At 39.7% G+C, this 19,710-nt stretch overlaps 1 protein-coding gene across 2 annotated transcripts in view; it reads right to left on the bottom strand.

Moving 5' to 3' along the window:
• Positions 1 to 17,063, bottom strand: part of VAMP7 (vesicle associated membrane protein 7) — a 75,884-nt gene extending 58,821 nt beyond the window's left edge. For both annotated transcript variants that reach the window (XM_043459154.1, XM_043459152.1), the window contains exons 1-2: positions 16,930 to 17,063; positions 173 to 327 (exon numbers count right to left, since the gene is read on the bottom strand). In XM_043459154.1, the coding sequence (XP_043315089.1) occupies positions 173 to 318 (146 nt within the window). In that variant the 5' untranslated portion in view covers positions 319 to 327; positions 16,930 to 17,063. The remainder of the gene's footprint in view (positions 1 to 172; positions 328 to 16,929) is intronic.
• Between the last annotated feature and the right edge of the window lie 2,647 nt (positions 17,064 to 19,710).

The raw sequence follows: 19,710 nt of genomic DNA, 5'->3' as shown, positions 1-19,710 counted from the left end.
GTTAAATTTAAAATTAATAGAACCAGACATTTTCTAAGCTGGTAAAGATTATTGTTCTGTCAGCTTATTCAAATTATCTACTGAGAAGCTTGCTTTTCTAGTTTTCTACTGTTCTGAGTATAATAATATAATTCACTTCTTTTACCCGCTACCCACACAGAGCAGAACTCACTTGCCATGTGAGTACGTTAGTTTGTTATTTTCAGAAGGTATCTTGGCCAGAATCTGCTCTGTCACCTCCAGGAAGTTGCCTCCACACCAAGCATGTTTGGCAAGGATAGTGGTTCCCCTGGCAACGACAGCAAAAAGAATGGCCATGGCTTCAATCTATCAAAAAAAAAAAAAAAAGACACATAAGACTTAGAATATTTCTTTGACATAATCTTTCAAAAGTAACTTACTATCATTTACCAACATCCATCTGGAGACAATATTGAACAGACTTAACAGGGTCACAGTCTTGTACAAGCCTAAAACACACTGATGTGCATTCAAATATAGAGACAAATCAAATGGATACACATATATACTTTTATGTATATGTGTGTGTATACACAATGCAATGCACATGATACATACATATACACACAATTACACTGATAGATAGGCTGCATTTGCAAATTATACAGCACAGATATCACCCCCTGAAAAGCAATGACTATAGATGGCAAAGGGACAAAAAGATATCTTCATCCTTTAATGAAGTGATCTCATCTTGAAAATTTTATCCTAGGGAAATAGTTCAATAAAAGTTAGAATCTAGATTCACAAATACATGTATTATCAACAATAATATCCCATATTATTAAGTACTTACTATATACCAGGCACAATTTTAAGCACTTTACATTTATTAACTCATTTAATCCTTACATCAATTAAATTAATACCCTATTATGACACTTACAGTAAAATGAGGAAACTTAAGGATAGATGACTTAGATAATTTATCCAGAATTACAGAACTAAAATTACAGTGGCAAAAGTTGTGATTTAAACTGAGGAAATATGATTCTAGAACCCACAATTTTATCTATATACTGTATACTGCCTCTACTATGAAGGCATTAAACATCACAGAAACAAAGTGAAAATAACCCAAATCTTCCACAAGAGAGGAATGGTTCTATAAATTATTGTAAGATCTTTTATAAACAAAATATTTCAAAAAAAAATACAGTATGAGTTTAACACTATAGTAATACCTCGGAGATAATGCAGATTCAGTTCTAGACTACCACAATAAAGCAAATATAACAATAAAACAAGTAATATGAATGTTCTGCTTTCCCAATGTATACAGAAGATATGTTTATAATATGCTGTAGTCTACTAAGTGTGCAATAGCATTATATCTAAAAAAATAATATACATGTCTTAAATAAAAATACTTAATTGTTAAAAAATGCTAACCATCATGTGAGCCTTCAGCAAGTCATAGTAGTAACATCAGAGATGACTGATCACAGATCACCATAACAAATAAAATGAAAAAGTTTGAAATATTGTAAGAATTATTAAAATGTTACACAGGAACACGAAATGTGCAAAATATCATTGGAAAAGTGATGCTGACAGACCTGTTCAATGCAGAGTTGCTACAAACCTTTGATTTGTTTAAAAAAAAAGGCAATATCCATGAAGCACAATATAGCATACTTCAATAAAAAGAGGTCTGCCCATATTTTCCTCACGTTTATGAATTTATACTATCTTTCCCCATAGAACAGTCAGGTTTCTCTTATTTAATGCCATAAACTTATAAAAGGGATGAACAAATGTCTTCCTATTCTTCAACTAACTCTTCAACCTAATGCTACTTGTTAACATGTTCCATTTCATCCAATAAGCCAGAGTCATCCTGGGTGGCAGAGTGAGAATCCCTTATTAAAACTTCAAATCCCTGGTATAATCTGAAATTCTGATTCAAGTAGGCCTGAGGTAGGGCCCTGAACATTTAAGCCAACCCAGTCTAGATGCAGGTGATTCACAGGACCACATTTTGTGAAACACAGCAATTATATTGAGGTGAGGGAATCCACTGATTCCCTCTTGGAATGTCCTTGGTAAGAAGGACACTATACAGAAGTGCTCATCTGTCTCTTGAGCTGAACTCCTCTTGAGGTCTCTTCATTTCACTCTCTATATGAAAGTGTTTCCAGGGTTGTGTTCTCAGCCATCTTCTTCCTGGGTTTCTCCAAACACATATGTAGTAGCATGTCTTAATTTCCAAATGACTCGCTCATACATTATATCCCTTGATTCTAAAAGCCTCAACTGGTGGAGGAATAGGATGGGGAAACCACTTTCTCCCCCACAAATTCATCAAAAGATCATTTGAATGCTGAGCAACTTCCACAAAACAACTTCTGAACGCTGGCAGAGGACACCGAGCACCCAGAAAGGCAGTCCATTCTCTATGAAAGGAGGTAGGACAAAATATAATAGAAAAAAAGAGAGACAAGAGTCAGGGATGGAGACCCATCCCGGGGAGGGAGTCGTGAAGGAGGAGAAGTTTCCAAACACCAGGAAACCCTCTCACTGGCGGGTCTGTGGGGAGTTTGGAATCTCAGAGGGCAACATAACCAGGAGAAAGAAAAAGAAAACCCACAGAATACAAGCCTAACTGCAACTGCCAGTGGAAGAAGTAGCCCAGATGCTCGCATCTGCCAGCAGCGAGGAGGTGCTGAACAGGGAGGTGCGGGCAGCATTGCTTAGGGTAAGGACAGGGCCTGAATGCCCTGAGGGCAATCTGAGGGAGCTAAGGTGAGATAGCAACCCAAACCATGGGATAGCCAGAGAGAGGAAAAAAGAGAGAGAGAGAACTTCCCCACAAAAAGTTCTAACCTAATGCACAGCCTGGCCAGCCCACAGAACAAAGACTGAATAATCACCAAAAGAGAGCTGGCTGGCTGCGGACCGGCCCCTCACCCTCCGGAGGCAGAGAGGCAGGAGTGCAACAGCCATAGCCTGAAGGCGAGGGGCCATCTCAGTCCCAGAGACGGCATCCTCCACCAAACTGTGAGCAGGCTCCCAGTTGCTAACCACATCTTCCTGGGATCCTGGACAGTTGACATCTGCCAGGAGGATCACAGCCTAACATCAACCCCCCAGAGGAGACACACGGCACACCTGAGATGGTGCTCTCACAGTGCACCCGGGAAACCAAGGCACCAGGACCAGGGAGGAGATTAAGATGAACAGCCCACATGGGACAGTGCGCTCACTAAGAACCTGGTCACCTGAGCTGCTTGGACCTGGGAAGGGCACAAAACGCAGGGCCTGCTTTGGACAGTTCCCCTGCAGAGCAACCTGGAGCCTGAGCAGTGTAGACTGGGAAAGCACAGGCCATCGCGAGCTGGGGCAAACCCAGTGTGGTACATACACTGCAAGCACTCCCCACACACGCCAGTGATATCTGTTTGCCATGTTCCTCCCTCCCCACAACATAACTGAACAAGTGAGCCTAAATAACTGACCACCTTCACCTCCTTCTGTCAGGGCGGAAATTAGACACTGAAGAGACTTACAGACAAACAGAAGATGCCAAAATAAAGAAAGAACAGGGAGCCACTCTAAAAGTTACAGGTGCAACAGATTAAAACCCTGTAGTTAGCACTGACTAAGCATTGGAAGGGGCCTATAGACCTTGAGAAGAAATATAAGCTGGGACAAGGAACTATCTGAAACTGAATTGACCCCACACTGCCCTCAGCAGCTCCAGACAAATTCCTAGATATATTTTACTATTAACATGTTTTAACTTTTTAAAAATTTTTTATTTTTAAATTCTTTATTACTCCCTTAATTTTCATTTTTATAATCTACCATTACCTTGCAAAAAAATACTCTATTTTTAAAGCAAATTCCACATATATATTTTTTATAATTTTTGTGCTTTTGTTTAGTACTTTTAATATTGTTTTTTGAGAGTCTAACCTCTACTCTAGATTATTAATCCTTGCTTTTTGTTATTTGTTATCAATTTTGTACCTTTAACAATCTAATCTTCCATACCCGTTTTTACTTAGGGGTGTGATTACTGGCTTGATTCCTCTCTCCCCTTTAGACTCGCCTTTTTCTCCCACAGGTCACCTCTATCTCTTCCCTCCCCCTTCTCTTCTCTACCTAAATCTGTGAATCTCTTTGGGTATTCCAGGCTGTGGAGAGCACATGGGGAATTGATTACTGGCTAGATTGCCCTCTCCTCTTTTGACTCCCTCCATTCTCCTCCTGGTCACTTCTGTCTCCCTCATCCCTCTTCTCTTCTCCATGCAACTCCGTGAATCTCTCTGGGTGTCCCCCACTGTGGAGAATCTTTTCACCATTAACCTAGATGTTTTATCATCAGTGCTGTGTGGATGGAGAAGTCTTGAGGCTACTGTAAGAATAAGACTGAAAGCCAGGGGCAGGAGGCTTAAATCCAAAACTTGAGAACACCAGAGAACTTCTGACTTCAGGGAACATTAATCAACAAGAGCTCATCCAAAAGCCGCCATACCTACACTGAAACCAAGCTCCACCCAAGAGCCAACAAATTCCAGAGTAAGACATACCGCGCTGATTCTCCAGCAATGCAGGAACATAACCCTAAGCATTAATATACAGGGGGCAAAAAGTCACACCAAACCCACAGACACCTCAAAACTCACTACTGGACACTTCATTGCAGTCCAGAGAGAAGAAATCCAGCTCCACCCACCAGAACATGGATGCAAACTTCCCTAACCAGGAAACCTTGACAAGCCACTAGTCCAACCCCACCCACAGGGAGGAACCTCCACAATAAAAAGGAACCACAAACTTCCAGCCTACAGAAAGGCCACCCCAAACACAGCAATCTAAACAAAATGAAAAGGCAGAGAGGAATAGTCAGCAGGTAAAGAAACATGATAAATGCCCACCAAACCAAACAAAAGAGAAGGAGACAGGGAGTCTACCTGAAAAAGAACTCAGAATAATGACAGTAAAGATGACCCAAAATCTTCAAAACAAAATGGAGTTACAGACAAATACACTAGAGACAAGGATTGAGAAGATGCAAGAAATATTTAACAAGGACCTAGCAGAAATAAAAGAGAGTCAATCAATAATGAATAATGAAAACTGAGGTCAATAGCACCTGGAGGGAACCAACAGTAGAATAACTGAGGCAGAGGATAGAATAAGTGAGGTGGAAGATAGAATGGTGGAATTAAATGAAGCATAGAGGAAAAAAGGAGTAAGAATTAAAAGAAATGAGGACAACCTCAGAGACCTCTGGGACAATGTTAAACGCCCCAACGTTCAAATCACAGAAGTCCCAGAAGAAGAAGACAAAAAGAAAAGCCATGAGAAAATACTTGAGGAGATAATAGTTGAAAACTTCCATAAAATGGGGAAGGAAATAGCCACCCAAGTCCAAGAAACCCAGAGGGTCCCAAACAGGATAAACCCAAGGCAAAACACCCCAAGACACATATTAATCAAATTAACAAAAATCAAACACAAAGAACACAAATTAAAAGCAGCAAGGGAAAAGCAACAAATAACACACAAGGGGATCCCCATAAGGATAACAGCTGATCTTTCGATGGAAACTCTTCAAGCCAGAAGGGAATGGCAGGATATACTTAAAGTGATGAAAGAGAAAAACCTACAACCCAGATTACTATACCCAGCAAGGATCTCATTCAAATATGAAGGAGAAATCAAAGCTTTACAGACAAGCAAAAGCTGAGAGAATTCAGCACCACCAAACCAGCTCTTCAACAAATGTTAAAGGATCTTCTCTAGACAGGAAACAAAGAAAAGGTTTATAAACTCAAACCTAAAACAACAAAGTAAACAGCAAAGGGATTCTACTTATCAATAATTACCCTAAATGTAAATGGGTTGAATGCCCCAACCAAAAGACAAAGACTGACTGAATGGATACAAAAACAAGACCCCTATATATGCTGTCTACAAGAGACCCACTTCAAAACAAGGGGCACATATAGACTGAAAGTGAAGGGCTGAAAAAAGATATTTCACACAAAGGGAGACCAAAAGAAAGCAGGTGTAGCAATACTCATATCAAATAAAATAGACTGTGAAATAAAGATCATGTAAAGAGACAAAGAAGGACACTACATAATGATAAAGGATCAATCCAAGAAGAAGATATAACAATTATAAATATATAGGCACCCAACATAGGAGCACTGCAATATGTAAGGCAAATGCTAACAAGTATGAAAGGGGAAATCAACAGTAATACAATAATAGTCAAAGACTTTAATACCCCACTCACACCTATAGATAGATCAACTAAACAGAAAATTAGCAAGGAAACACAAACTTTAAACGATCCATTGGACCACTTAGACCTAATTGATATCTATAGGACACTTCACCCCAAAACAATGCATTTCACCTTTTTCTCAAGTGCACACGGAACATTCTCCAGGACAGATCACATCCTGGGCCATAAATCTAGCCTTGGTAAATTCAAAAAAATTGAAATCATTTCAAGCATCTTTTCTGATCACAATGTGGTAAGATTAGATGTCAACTACAGAAAAAAAAACTGTTAAAAATACAAACATATGGAGGCTAAACAACATGCTTCTGAATAACCAACAAATCACAAAGAAATCAAAAAAGAAATCAAAATATGCCTAGAAACAAACAAAAATGAAAACACAACAACCCAAAACCTAAGGGACTCAGTAAAAGCAGTGTTAAGGGGAAGGTTCTTAGCAATACAAGCTTACCTTAAGAAAGAAGAGAAAAATCAAATAAACAACCTAACTTTATACCTAAAGCAACTAGAAAAAGAAGAAATGAGAACCCCAGGGCTAGTAGAAGAAAAGAAATCATAAAAATCAGGGCAGAATACTGTATTGGTGTTTTTCTTTCTGGCTTACTTCACTCTGTATAATAGGCTCCAGTTTCATCCACCTCATTAGAACGGATTCAAATGAATTCTTTTTAATGGCTGAGTAATATTCCATTGTGTATATGTACCACAGCTTTCTTATCCATTCGTCTGCTGATGGGTATCTAGGTTGCTTCCATGTCCTGGCTATTATAAACAGTGCTGCGATCAACATTGGGGTACACATGTCTCTTTCAGATCTGGTTTCCTCGGTGTGTATGCCCAGGAGTGGGATTGCTGGGTCATATGGCAGTTCTTTTTCCAGTTTTTTAAGGAATCTCCACACTGTTCTCCATAGTGGCTGTACTAGTTTGCATTCCCACCAACAGTGTAAGAGGGTTCCCTTTTCTCCACATCCTCTCCAGCATTTATTGCTTGTAGACTTTCGGATAGCAGCCATTCTGACTGGCATGTAATGGTACCTCATTGAGGCTTTTTTTTGCTTTTTTTTTTGTTTTTTTTTTTTTTCTCACTGAGGTTTTGATTGGACTCCATGGGAGAAAGTGAGGGTGGGATGATCTGAGAGAATAGTATTGAAACATGTATATTATCAAGTGTGAAACAGATTGCCAGTCCAGGTTGGATGCATGAGACAAGTGCTCAGGGCTGGTGCACTGGGATGACCCAGAGGGATGGGATGGGGAGGAAGGTGGGAGGGTGGTTCAGGATGGGGAACACATGTAAATCCATGGCTGATTCATGTCAATGTATGGCAAAAACCACTACAATATTGTAAAGTAATTAGCCTCCAACTAATAAAAATAAAGGAAAAAACAAAACCAACAAAAAAAATTAGGGCAGAAATAAATGAAAAAGAAACAAAGGATAATATAGCAAAAATCAACAAAACTAAAAGCTAGTTCTTTGAGAGGATAAATAAAATAGACAAGCCATTAGCCAGACTCATCAAGAAAAAAAAGGGAGACGAATCAAATCAACAAAATTAGAAATGAAAATGGAGAAATCACAACAGACAACACAGAAATACAAAGGATCATAAGAGACTACTATTACCAACTATATGACAATAAGATAGACAACTTGGAAGAAATGGACAAATTCTTAGAAAGTATAACCTTCCAAAATTGAACCAAGAAATAGAAAATCTTAACAGACCCATCACAAGCACAGAAAACAAAACTGGAATCAAAAATCTTCCAACAAAGAAAAGCCTGGGACCAGAAAGCTTCACAGCTGAATTCTACCAAAAATTTAGAGAAGAGCTAACACCTATCCTACTCAAACTCTTCCAGAAAACTGCAGAGGAAGGTAAACTTCCAAACTCATTCTGAGGCCACCATCACCCTAATACCAAAACCAGACAAAGATGCCACAAAAGAAAACTACATGCCAATATCACTGATGAACATACATGCAAAAATCCTCAACAAAATTCTTGCAAACAGAATCATACAGAAACAACATATTAAAAAGATCATACATCATGACCAAGTGGGCTTTATCCAGGGATGCAAGGATTCTTTAGTATTCACAAATCAATCAATGTGATACACCACATTAACAAATTGAAAGATAAAAACCATATGATTATCTCAATAGATGCAGAGAAAGCCTTTGACAAAATTCAACATCCATTTAGGACAAAAATCCTCCAGAAACCAGGCACAGAAGGAATATACATAAACATAATAAAAACCATATATGATAAACCCACAGCAAACATCCTCAATGGTGAAAAAATGAAAGCATTTCCCATAAAGTCAGGAACAAGACAAGGGTGCCCACTCTCACCACTACTATTCAACATAATTTTGGAAGTTTTACCCACAGCAATCTGAGAAGAAAGAGAAATAAAAGGAGCCCAGATTGTAAAAGAAGTAGTAAAACTCTCACTGTTTGCAGATGACATGATCCTCTACATAGAAAACCCTAAAGACACCACCAGAAAATTACTAGAGCTAACTAATGAATATAGTAAAGTTGCAGGATATACAATTAACACACAGAAATCCCTTGCATTCCTATACACTGAGAAAACAGAAAGAGAAATTAAGGAAAAATTCCATTCACCACTGTGACAAAAAGAATACTTAGGAATAAATCTACATAAAGAAACCAAAGGCCTATATATAGAAAACTATAAAACACTGATGAAAGAAATCAAAGATGACACAAATAGATTGAGAAATATACCATGTTCATGGATCAGAATAATCAATTAAGTGAAAATGAGTATACTACCCAAAGCAAACTATAGATTCAATGCAATCCCTATCAAGCTACCAATGGTATTTTTCACAGAACTAGAACAAATAATTTCACAATTTGTATGGAAATACATAAAACCTCAAATAGCCAAAGCAATCTTGAGAAAGAACAATGGAACTGGAGGAATCAACCTGCCTGACCTCAGACTATACTACAAAGAAAGCTACAGTCATCAAGACAGTATGGTACTGGCACAAAGACAGAAATATAGATCAATGGAACAAAATAGAAAGCCCAGAGATAAATCCATGCACCTATGGACAACCTATTTTTGACAGGCAAAGATATACAGTGGAGAAAAGACGATCTCTTTTAACAAGTGGTGCTGGGAAAACTGGTCAACCACTTGTAAAAGAATGAAACTAGAACACTTTCTAACACCATACACAAAAATAAACTCAAAATGGATTAAAGATCTCATTGTGAGACCAGAAACTATAAATCTCCTAGAGGAAAACATAGACAAAACACTCTCCGACATAAATCACAGCAGGATCCTCTATGACCCACTTCCCAGAGTAATGAAAATAAAAGCAAAAATAAACAAATGGGACCTAATTAAACTTAAAAGTTTTACACAACAAAGGAAACTATAAGGTGAAAATACAGCCTTCAGAAAGGGAGAAAATATAGCAAACGAAGCAACTGACAAAGAATTAATCTCAAAAATATACAAGCAGCTCCTGTAGCTCAATTCCAGAAAAATAAATGACCCAATCAAAAAATGGGCCAAAGAACTCAACAGACATTTCTCCAAATAAGACTAACAAACACATGAAAAGATGCTCAACATCACTCATTATCAGAGAAATGCAAATCAAAACCATAATGAGGTACCATCTCAGGCCGGTCAGAAGGGCTGCTATCAAAAAGTCTACAAACAATGAATGTTGGAGAGTGTGTGGAGAAAAGAGAATGCTCTTTCACTGTTGGTGGGAATGCAAACTAGTACAGCCGCTATGGAGAACAGTGTGGAGATTTCCTAAAAAACTGGAAATAGAACTGCCATATGACCCAGCAATCCCACTGCTGTGCATACACACCGAGGAAACCAAAATTGAAAGAGACACATGTACCCCAATGTTCACTGCAGCACTGTTTACAATAGCTAAGACATGGAGGCAACCCAGATGTCCATCGGCAGATGAATGGATAAGAAAGCTGTGGTACACAATGGAATATTACTCAGCTATTAAAAAATGCATTTGAATCCGTTCTAATGAGGTGGATGAAACTGGAGCCCATTATGCAGAGTGAAGTAAGTCAGAAAGAAAAACACCAATATAGTATATTAACACATATATGTGGAATTTAGAAAGATGGTAACGATGACCCTATATGCAAGACAGCAAAAGAGACACAGATGTAAAGAACAGACTTTTGGACTCTGTGGAAGAAGGCGAGGGTGGGATAATCTGAGAGAATAGCACTGAAACATGTATGTTATCATATGTGAAACAGACCACCAGTCCAGGTGTGATGCATGAGACAGGGAGCTCAGGGCCAGTGCACTGGGATGACCCTGAGGGATGGGATGGGGAGGGAGGTGGGAGGGGCATTCAGGACGGGGAACACATGCACACCCATGGCTAATTCATGTCAATGTATAGCAAAAACCACTACAATATTGTAAAGCAATTAGCCTCTAATTAAAATAAATTAATGTTTTTCAAAAAAGCCTTATCTGACCCTCTAACATGCTCCAGGTACTGCTCCATTTCTTAAAATCATTTACACACTATCACTGCATCTCTATCTCCTTGTAGTTCTTCAGCTTCCTATAATCTGGCTTTTGCTCCCAACACTCTAGAAAACCATGCCTGTGAAGATCACCGACAGTCTCTACATAGAAAAATTCTGTATTCACTTCTCTATTCTCACCTCAATTGATCTCTCAAGAGTACTCAACACAGCTAAATAACCCTCCTTCTGGAAACACTCCTACAGGTCTGGCTGCTCCTTCTGTCTCCCTGCTGAATCCTCCTTTGCTAGCTGACCTCTAAATGCTGACTTCCCATGGGGATTGGTTCTGCACTCTCTTATCCCTAGATAAGCTCATCTAGACCTGCCATATTAAACATGCGTTCTTTGCAGAAGACACATTGCATACAGAAAAAAACAAAAGGCATAACTAAAGCTGAGGGAAAAACCGAAGACAAAACCCAAGGTATACCAAATAGTTGAGGCAAAGGTAGATGAATAGAGACCCACAAAGAAGACAGAGGAGGACCAACCAGGAAAGTGAGAGGAAAGCCGGGAAAGTGTGGTGATCTTGAAGCCAAAGGGGAAAAAAAAAAAAAAAAAACTTCAAGAAGGAACAAGTGTCACCTCCCAGCTCTGTTCACTGATAGACAGTATTAAGACTGTAAAACAGTCACTGAATTTTTACAAGGAAGGAGTCCATTGGCAAGGGTCAAAGATACATGCTGTGGAGTGGAACAAAAACACAAAAGATAAACAGAGATGACAAATCATATGGTTCCTGAGACAAAGATTAAAAAGTAGCAGCCTTCAAGAAGAAAACTGAGTTTAGCAACAATACAAAGATATCTAGGGTCTTAGTGGACCATAAGTTCTTTATGAAGGGTTATGAGGTAATTGCTTAAAATGCTTATGCTTATGAAATCTTAAAATTACATTAAGTAACAGAGTGTCTTGATCTCTTTAAGTACTCTTGCCATTATACCCTGTGTTGGTTAGAACGCATGCGTAATACTGAGTTCAATTCTGGGACAGTCTATTAAGACTAGACAGAAGTGCAAAGTATGGTGAGAGACCTGGAGACTGTTATCACCCGAAAAATGGCTAGAGGAACTAGAAATATTAAACATGAAAAAGACTTAGATGGAATGTGACAGCAATCTTCAAGTTTATATAAAGTGTGATCCAACGGCTCTGCAGGTAAAGAATCCATCCGTAATGCAGGAGACACAGGGGATAAGGGTTCCATCCCTGGGTCGGGAAGATCCCCTGAAGGAAGACATGGCAACCCACTGCAGTATCCTTGCCTGGGAAATTCCATTGACAGAGGAACCTGGCAGGTCACAGTCCATATGGTCACAAAAGAGTCTGACATGACTGAGCAACTAAGCACAAGCATAACAAATCACCTAGAAGGGGGATGACATTATTTGGAGTATAACTAGGAACAGTGAATATAAGGATAGCTATGGAAGCTATGCATACAGCATTTTAGTCAATTAAAAAAGTCCTCAATTTTAAAAATGCCTGGCTATTACATACTGGGTAGAAAGCCACAGAAACTTTTTTTCCTCTCAGATGTCACTAACAAGCATTTCTTATTCTCTCCTATATTGCTAAAACTCACACCTATAATCAAGTCTCACTTGATTGTACCCCCACTACAATCCTCTTTCAACAGAATCTGTAATATCTAAAGGAATACTGGGATAATGGAAACAACTATGGTACAAAGAATATTGCATATGAAGTCAGAAAACATGGTTCTGCTAATAATGAAGAGTATGTGAATGACCGATAAATGATGAAGCACTATATAAGATCATAGTCAAGAAAAAAAAGAATTAAATTCTAAGCCATAGAAAGAAGAGAAAAAAAAGATAATGGAATATAAAGGAAAGTCGTCTTACCACAGTTCTTCCCTGTTCTCCTACTCACTCCTTAGTTAGTCCCACAGCCATTAACCCTATTCCACTACATTTCTGCTAAGAATCCTGAATGAGTTTCCTGGGGCTTCTGTGACAAAATACCAAAAGATGCAAAGTTGAAAACAACAGAAATTTATTGTCTTATAGTTCTGGACGCCAGAAGCCCCAAATCAAGATGTTGGCAGGTGCACGTTCCCTCTAAAATCAGTAGAGGGGAATCCTTCCCTGTCTCTTCCTAGTTTCTGGTGGGTTTGCCAGAAATCCTTGGTGTTCCTTGCTGCATCCATGTCTTCACATGCGAGTCTCTGTATCTCTTCTCATAAGGACACCTACTCCAGTATGACCTCATTTTAACTTACATCTTAATTATATCTGCAAAGACCCTATTTCCAAATAAGGTCCCATTCACTGGTAGCAGGGGTCATCAGGATTCAACACATGTTTTTTGAGGACACAACAAACCCCCATCTTGGAAACTCACCATGCCTCCCAAATCATTCCTAGTCTCCCCCCTCTACATATTCATTATCACCCCAACTTGCCTCCCTGACCTCTCAAAAACCTCTATCTAATCCCTTTCCTTAATCATATTAGTGGCATGTCCTTAGAACAATGGACCAGAAGGGCAACCTCCAATTAAAAAGACCTGTTTCTTCTGCCTAGAAAGTTCCAAGGAAAGAACATTTTTGGTTCAGTTGCTGGGGTTACCCCCCCTCCCAAAAAAAAGATATACTATTGGGGAATCCAAGTGAGAATTCTGAATGCAGTTTTTTCTCATAGAGGAATTATTAGAAATTGTGGTGAAGGTCTTTCAGTCCATTAAATTAAAGGTTATATTAGATGCAACTGGTTGACCTAACAAGCGAAATGTCATGAATACCCTTATGTATAGAAAAAAATGCATCCAGACTTTCAAAAATCTTACAAAGGAATTTTTGGGTTATATCAATTTATAAGTAAAAGGCTGCTTGCATTTTTAAAAAATGCTAACAAAATAGCACAGCAACAATATAAATGCTCCACCTCAGTGGAAGCATCTTCAAATTGAAGTTGAAGTTGTTTTCAGAGAACTGAGTATTGAAAAAGGATCAGTCGGTGTTTGTCACACTCAAATCTAGGTGGTAGAGAATTTTTTTAATTGTTATTTTTATTTTGATAACATTAAAAATATATAAAGTATCCTGGATTATCTACACATATACCCATTAAATGAGTGATGGCACACAATTCAGTGCTGCGTTTGAATTACAAAGGCATAGGTGCCAAGAAATTCCCTAAAATAACAGTGCTTAATTTTTAATGTACTGGAAGCATGTCTGGCTGCTATTAGGTTGGCACATCCTAAAATCATAATGACAATCATGACTCAAGCACTCTTGTATTCCTGCTGTGTTTTTAAATCTGTTATAGAGACAAAATTTATCTCTTGCAGTAATGATTTACAAGAGCTGAGACTTTTATCTGGTAGTCTGAAAATGACAGTGTGGAAAAATAACTAACACATAAACTATCTCAAGCTAAGCAGAAAATAATACTGAAAGGTGTCTGTATCAAGTGGAAACCAAGTAATTACAATGTGCTATATGAATAAAGGTAGTGCAACTATTCAAACAGAACAAAGAAACAGAAAAATTAACTTGCCACATAGTGCCTGGTAATGGCCAATGCTAAATCAAAAGAAAGCATTCCGTATCATTAATTGTATTACTGCATGGAGATGTATTATGTTTAATCCTTACAACAGTTTATTAGCAGGATGTTTCACAGAGTATATGTTAAGAAAATTAAATTTTCCACCCTTGTATCATGTGCCATACTGTTAAACTGGCCCATTAAATTAAATGCAGGGAGACATGGAAGGTGCTCAGGAAGGTGGTGCTAGTGGTAAAGAACCTGCCTGCCAATACATGAGACACAAGAGGCCCGGATTCGATCCCTAGGTGGGGAAGATCCCCTAGAGGAGGGTATGGCCACCCACCCTGGTATTCTTGCCTGGAGAATCCCATGAACAGAGGAGCCTGGTGGGCTAGTCCATGGGGTCATGAAGAGTGGGATGCAACTGAAGCGACTGAGCACACTGCATGGAACAAGAGAAGGCATAGAAGTGAGAACATGCTAGAGAAGGTTCATGAACTAGCTGGATGAGATGGAACGGTCGGCATTTGGCAAATGAGACGATTTAGGGATAAGGATAATGGCCATATGTAAAAACAAGGCCTTGCATAAATTAAGTACTTTGTATTTGCTCAAATAGTCTTTTGATTTCAGTTCAACACATGTTCTAAGCACTCAGTATAGCAGACATTGGAGGCATGAAGACCAGTGAGAAAGGATAGCTATACTCAACGGAGCCAGAGTACAATATGGAAGACAGAAAGAAACAAATAAATGCAATAAAATTTAAGAGTGAATAATCTAAGAATGTACACAACTGCTCAGAAGATTTCTTGTGATTATCTCATCTTGGACAATGAAAAAAAAATGCAGCTGTCAGACTGTATATTGGGAATTTCCTCAGTATACAATTATTTCTTCTTGGAAGAGAGGTCAAAGTGTATGTTTTATCCTCACTAGGTTCTCAAGACCCAGCACAGTGCCTTACATATAATAATCCCTCAAATATTTAATAAATTAATAAACACTGAGCATCTTTTGGTTTTATGGGGGCTTCCCTGGTGGCTCAGATGGTAAAGAATCTGCCTGCAATGCTGGAGACCCAGGTTCAATCCCTGGGAGGGGAAGACTCCCTGGAGAAGGGAATGGCTACCCACTCCAATATCCTTGCCTGGAGAATTCCATGGACAGAGGAGCCTGGTGCACTTCATGGGGTCACAAAGAGTTGGACACATCTGAGTGACTTTCATACACACACATAAATGGTAGATAACTTTATATCCAGTAGGACCTGGCAAGAACAATATTTTGATTACCAAGCTATCTCCCTAAGTAAGATAAATGAGTTGAGCTGAGAGTAATGCAGTCCTCAACTCTTCTCAGGGAGGAAATAAGCAAATGACAGAAAATCACCAATTGTGATGCAGTAACCTTGGAAGAGACAGAAGAATGAAGAACAATCATTTATATGGGAGAAAAAGAAGATATGTTTACGAAAATCCTGAAATCTGGTCTCAGATCAAGAATATTCTTGTTGGTATTGCAAATATTCTTTTGGGGTAATGCTCTGAGACCCAACCTAATCCTTGTCACTTTCTCAAGACAGGAGATTACCCTGTCAAGTAAAAAATACCTGTTCTATTTTGCATTCATCACCACCACCATATAACATCATCTTGATTCTTCCTGTTGGCCCCTTCCACACACTCACAAATATGTAAGCTACTGAGAGTAGCGATCTATCTTATTACCAGCTATATCCCCTGCAGTTAGAACAGCATCTAGCTCATATTAGCTGTTCAATAAATATTTGTAAAACATATGAGTGGCTCTGCTTTCAGTCACAGTTATTCAAAGTGAAAGAATGTCCCAAACATGACAGTATCCTCTGGGCTCAAGGATGAGACCATGAAGTTACAGGTAGCTGAAAGCAATTCATAAAACATAAAGATAACTGTTTGTGAGCGTTATGGAGGAGGGAGGTGTAAAGCATTTCCTCAAAAGTCTAGTATGCGTTTGGTTTGTTAAATATCGGCCAATAGTAATAACAAGAACGTCACCATACAGGTCTGACGCTGAGGAAATAAGTCTGGGCAGAGAGAGAGAGTTCCTATTTGAACTGAGGAAGAAGAAATGACAACACTGGGCCTTGGAGGAAGGGCTCGCAGAGGGTTACAAACCCAGAAGTAAAAGGTAAGGCAGAAAGTGACGTCATCGAAACTAGAGCGTAGAGAGTTTTTAGAAGATTCAAGAATCTCAAGAGATTCGAAAGCTACAAAGGGGTCTTGTGGAATACAAAGTGAGGGAAAACTTAACATTTTTTTTTCCCTTCTGTAAGAACTTGTGACGCATTCGGACTCTTTCGCTCGAGGCCTTTTTCGCTGCATAAAACGCACTTCACCCAAAGTGGACCTGTCTGACCATTCGAACTGTCGACACCAGAGAAGCCCTAGTCACCCTTCCATTGCCTCCTAATTCCACCTTCCCGTGGGCATCTCTGCGGTCCCCCTGCCGTCGTCTCCCCGCCTTCCACCCCGTTCTCCCCGCTGCTTTTACCTCTCCGGGCACCGTGCGAGAACTCGCCGCGTCAGGACAGAGCCGCTCGGGTCAGCACCGGGTCGCAGGCTACCCGTTCCCAGAGGAGGCTAGACCCGACGCCGCCGGCTTCCGCAAAAAAGCGCCCCGCCCGCGCGCGGCCCCCTGGGAATGTGAGCGCTCGTCCAATGGGAGCGAGAGGCGGGGCGGAGCCGGCGGTGTTCCCAGTCCTCGTACTTCCCAGGAGCCGCACTGCATCCTGGGAGTGGTAGTTTCGGCTGGCCTATCGCCTACGCTGTCGGCTGCCCCATCAACAATTCTCATCATCAACCACATCAAGCGCTATTCCGTTGAGAAAACGAGAGAAGGTAGGGCCACCAAAAGCCCAGCATTGAGTTGGTAGGATCAATGAAGAGCTGAGCTTTACCTACCGTCTCCCTGCTTAGTCGCAGCAGGTAGCGTCACCTGTTACTTCATAGACAAGAAAGAATTCATCTGACAGGAATTCCCTCTACTTTCGCCACATTTTTTAACCGCTTTGGGTCGCTCAACAATCCTTTCTCCCATTCCTTTCAATGATAGTTGCAGAGTAGTAGTAGTAGTAGTAATAATAATCAACTAATCTCATTGACTGTAAACTCCCTCATCCCTTTTATATCCCTATTCCTTCTTACCAACTTGAGCTCCACTAAGAAACTCGTCTGTCTCATGTCTCAATGGCTCTCTGCTGACTTGCTCTTTGTTGTTCAGTCGCCAAGTCGTGTCCAACTCATTGCAAGCCCATGGACTGCAGCACACCAGGCTTCCCAGTCCCTCACCATTTCCTGGAGCTTGCTCAAACTCATGTCCGTCGAGTCGGTGATGCCATCCAACCATCTCATCCTCTGTCGACCTCTTCTCCTTCTGCCTTCAATCTTGTCCAGCATCGGGGTCTTTTCCAATAAGTCATCTGTTCCCATCAGATGGCCAAAGTATTAGAGCTTCAGCTTCAGCATCAGTCCTTCCAGTCCTTCCAAATCAATTCAGGATTGATTTCCTTTAAGATTGACTGATTTGATCTCTTTACTTTCCAAGGGACTGTCTAGAGTCTTTTCAAGCACCACAGTTCAAAGGCATTAATTCTTCCATATTCTGCCTTCTTTATTGTCCAGCTCTCACATCTGTACATGACTACAAGAAAGATCATAGCCAGATAATATGGACTTCTGTTGGCAAAGTGATGTCTTTGCTTTATAACACATTGTCTAGATTTGTCATAGCTTTCCTGCCCAGAAGCAATTGTCTTCTAATTTCATGGCTGCAGACATACAAGATGAGAGAAACCACCCCAAGCCTCTAACTGCACACAAACTTAACCTCCCCTTTCCAGTCAAAATTCTCAAAGGTGTTGTTAAAACAAATAGACATTTTCCAACCAACAGTGAAAGATACTATTTTCTTGGGCTCCAAAATCACTGTGGATGGTGACTGCAGCCAGGAAATTAAAAGACATTTGCTCCTTGGAAGAAAAGCTATGACAAACCTAGACAGTGTATTTAAAAAGCAGAGACATTACTTTGCCAACAAAGGTCCTATAGTCAAAGCTATGGTTTTTCCAGTAGTCTGTGTGGATGTGAGAGTTGAACCATAAAGAAGGCTGAGTGCCGAAGAATTGATGCTTTTGAATTGTGGTGTTGGAGAAGATTCTTAAGAGTGCCTTGGACTAAAAGGAGATCAAACCAGTCAATCCTAAAGGGAATCAGTCCTGAATATTCACTGGAAGGACTAATGCTGAAGCACCAGTACTTTGACCACCTAATAGGAAGATCTGACTCATTGTAAAAAACCCTGATGTTGGGAAACATTAAGGGCAGGAGGAGAAGGGGGTGACAGAGGATGTGATGGTTGGATGACATCACCAATACAATGGACATGAGTTTGAACAGACTCTGGAAGATAGTGAAGGACGGGGAAGCCTGGTGGGCTGCAGTCCATGGGGTCACAGAAAGTTGGACACAATTCTTTTTTTGAAGTACTTCTGGATATCCACACTAGAGTGTATGCAGAACCACTTAAATAGGTGGCTTTATAATTTTATAATTTTCAAATTTAGAAGTTCTGTTACCATTTCTCCAAGTTATTGAAGAGTGGAATCTCTTTTTATAATACGTGATTTTAGATAGTTTGAACTTCTGTAGTAAAGATTTCAATTTCCATTTCAGTTCCTGCAGTTAACAAGCCTAGAATTATAGAACTGATGATTTATATAATCTAATGTAATCTCCCAACAGTATGGACAACAAAGATTACGAAGCCAAGAAGAGATGGAGCCGGGATTATGAACTATCTTTCTTACACTAGAGGCTCAAGAAATGTCTGTTGGGCTAAAATAAGATACCTATATCACACAGAACTCTAGTCATATCTGAGAGATCTTGGATTTACATTCTGCTTATCAGGATTGGATCCTGATATATTATTTTGTAGTTCACAAACAAATTCAGTGACTGTTGCTTTGGCAACATCAAAATCATTCACATTATTGCAATGTATCACTGATCATCTGTTTATGCTTCTTTTTTCCTGGATATGTGGACTTGGGGACATTTTCCTCCTGTTCGTGCTCAAAATAGAATTACCTCGAGAACGCCTGTTCTCCTTCAAAATTCACAGTCACTAGAGGGAGCGAACACATTATCAATATCTACAAAATCATTGCCATTTAAGTATGGAACAGTTTCTCTTTGCAGCTCATTCCAGTCAGTGTCGCGACATATCCTGTTCTGCTGGTCTGAGCCATCAATGATTCCAACATCAGCTTGG

The sequence above is a fragment of the Cervus canadensis genome, chromosome X, assembly GCF_019320065.1.
Source record: "Cervus canadensis isolate Bull #8, Minnesota chromosome X, ASM1932006v1, whole genome shotgun sequence".
NCBI lineage: Eukaryota > Metazoa > Chordata > Mammalia > Artiodactyla > Cervidae > Cervus > Cervus canadensis.
Note: the sequence above shows the minus strand (reverse complement) of the source record. Positions and strands in the feature narration are given on the sequence as shown.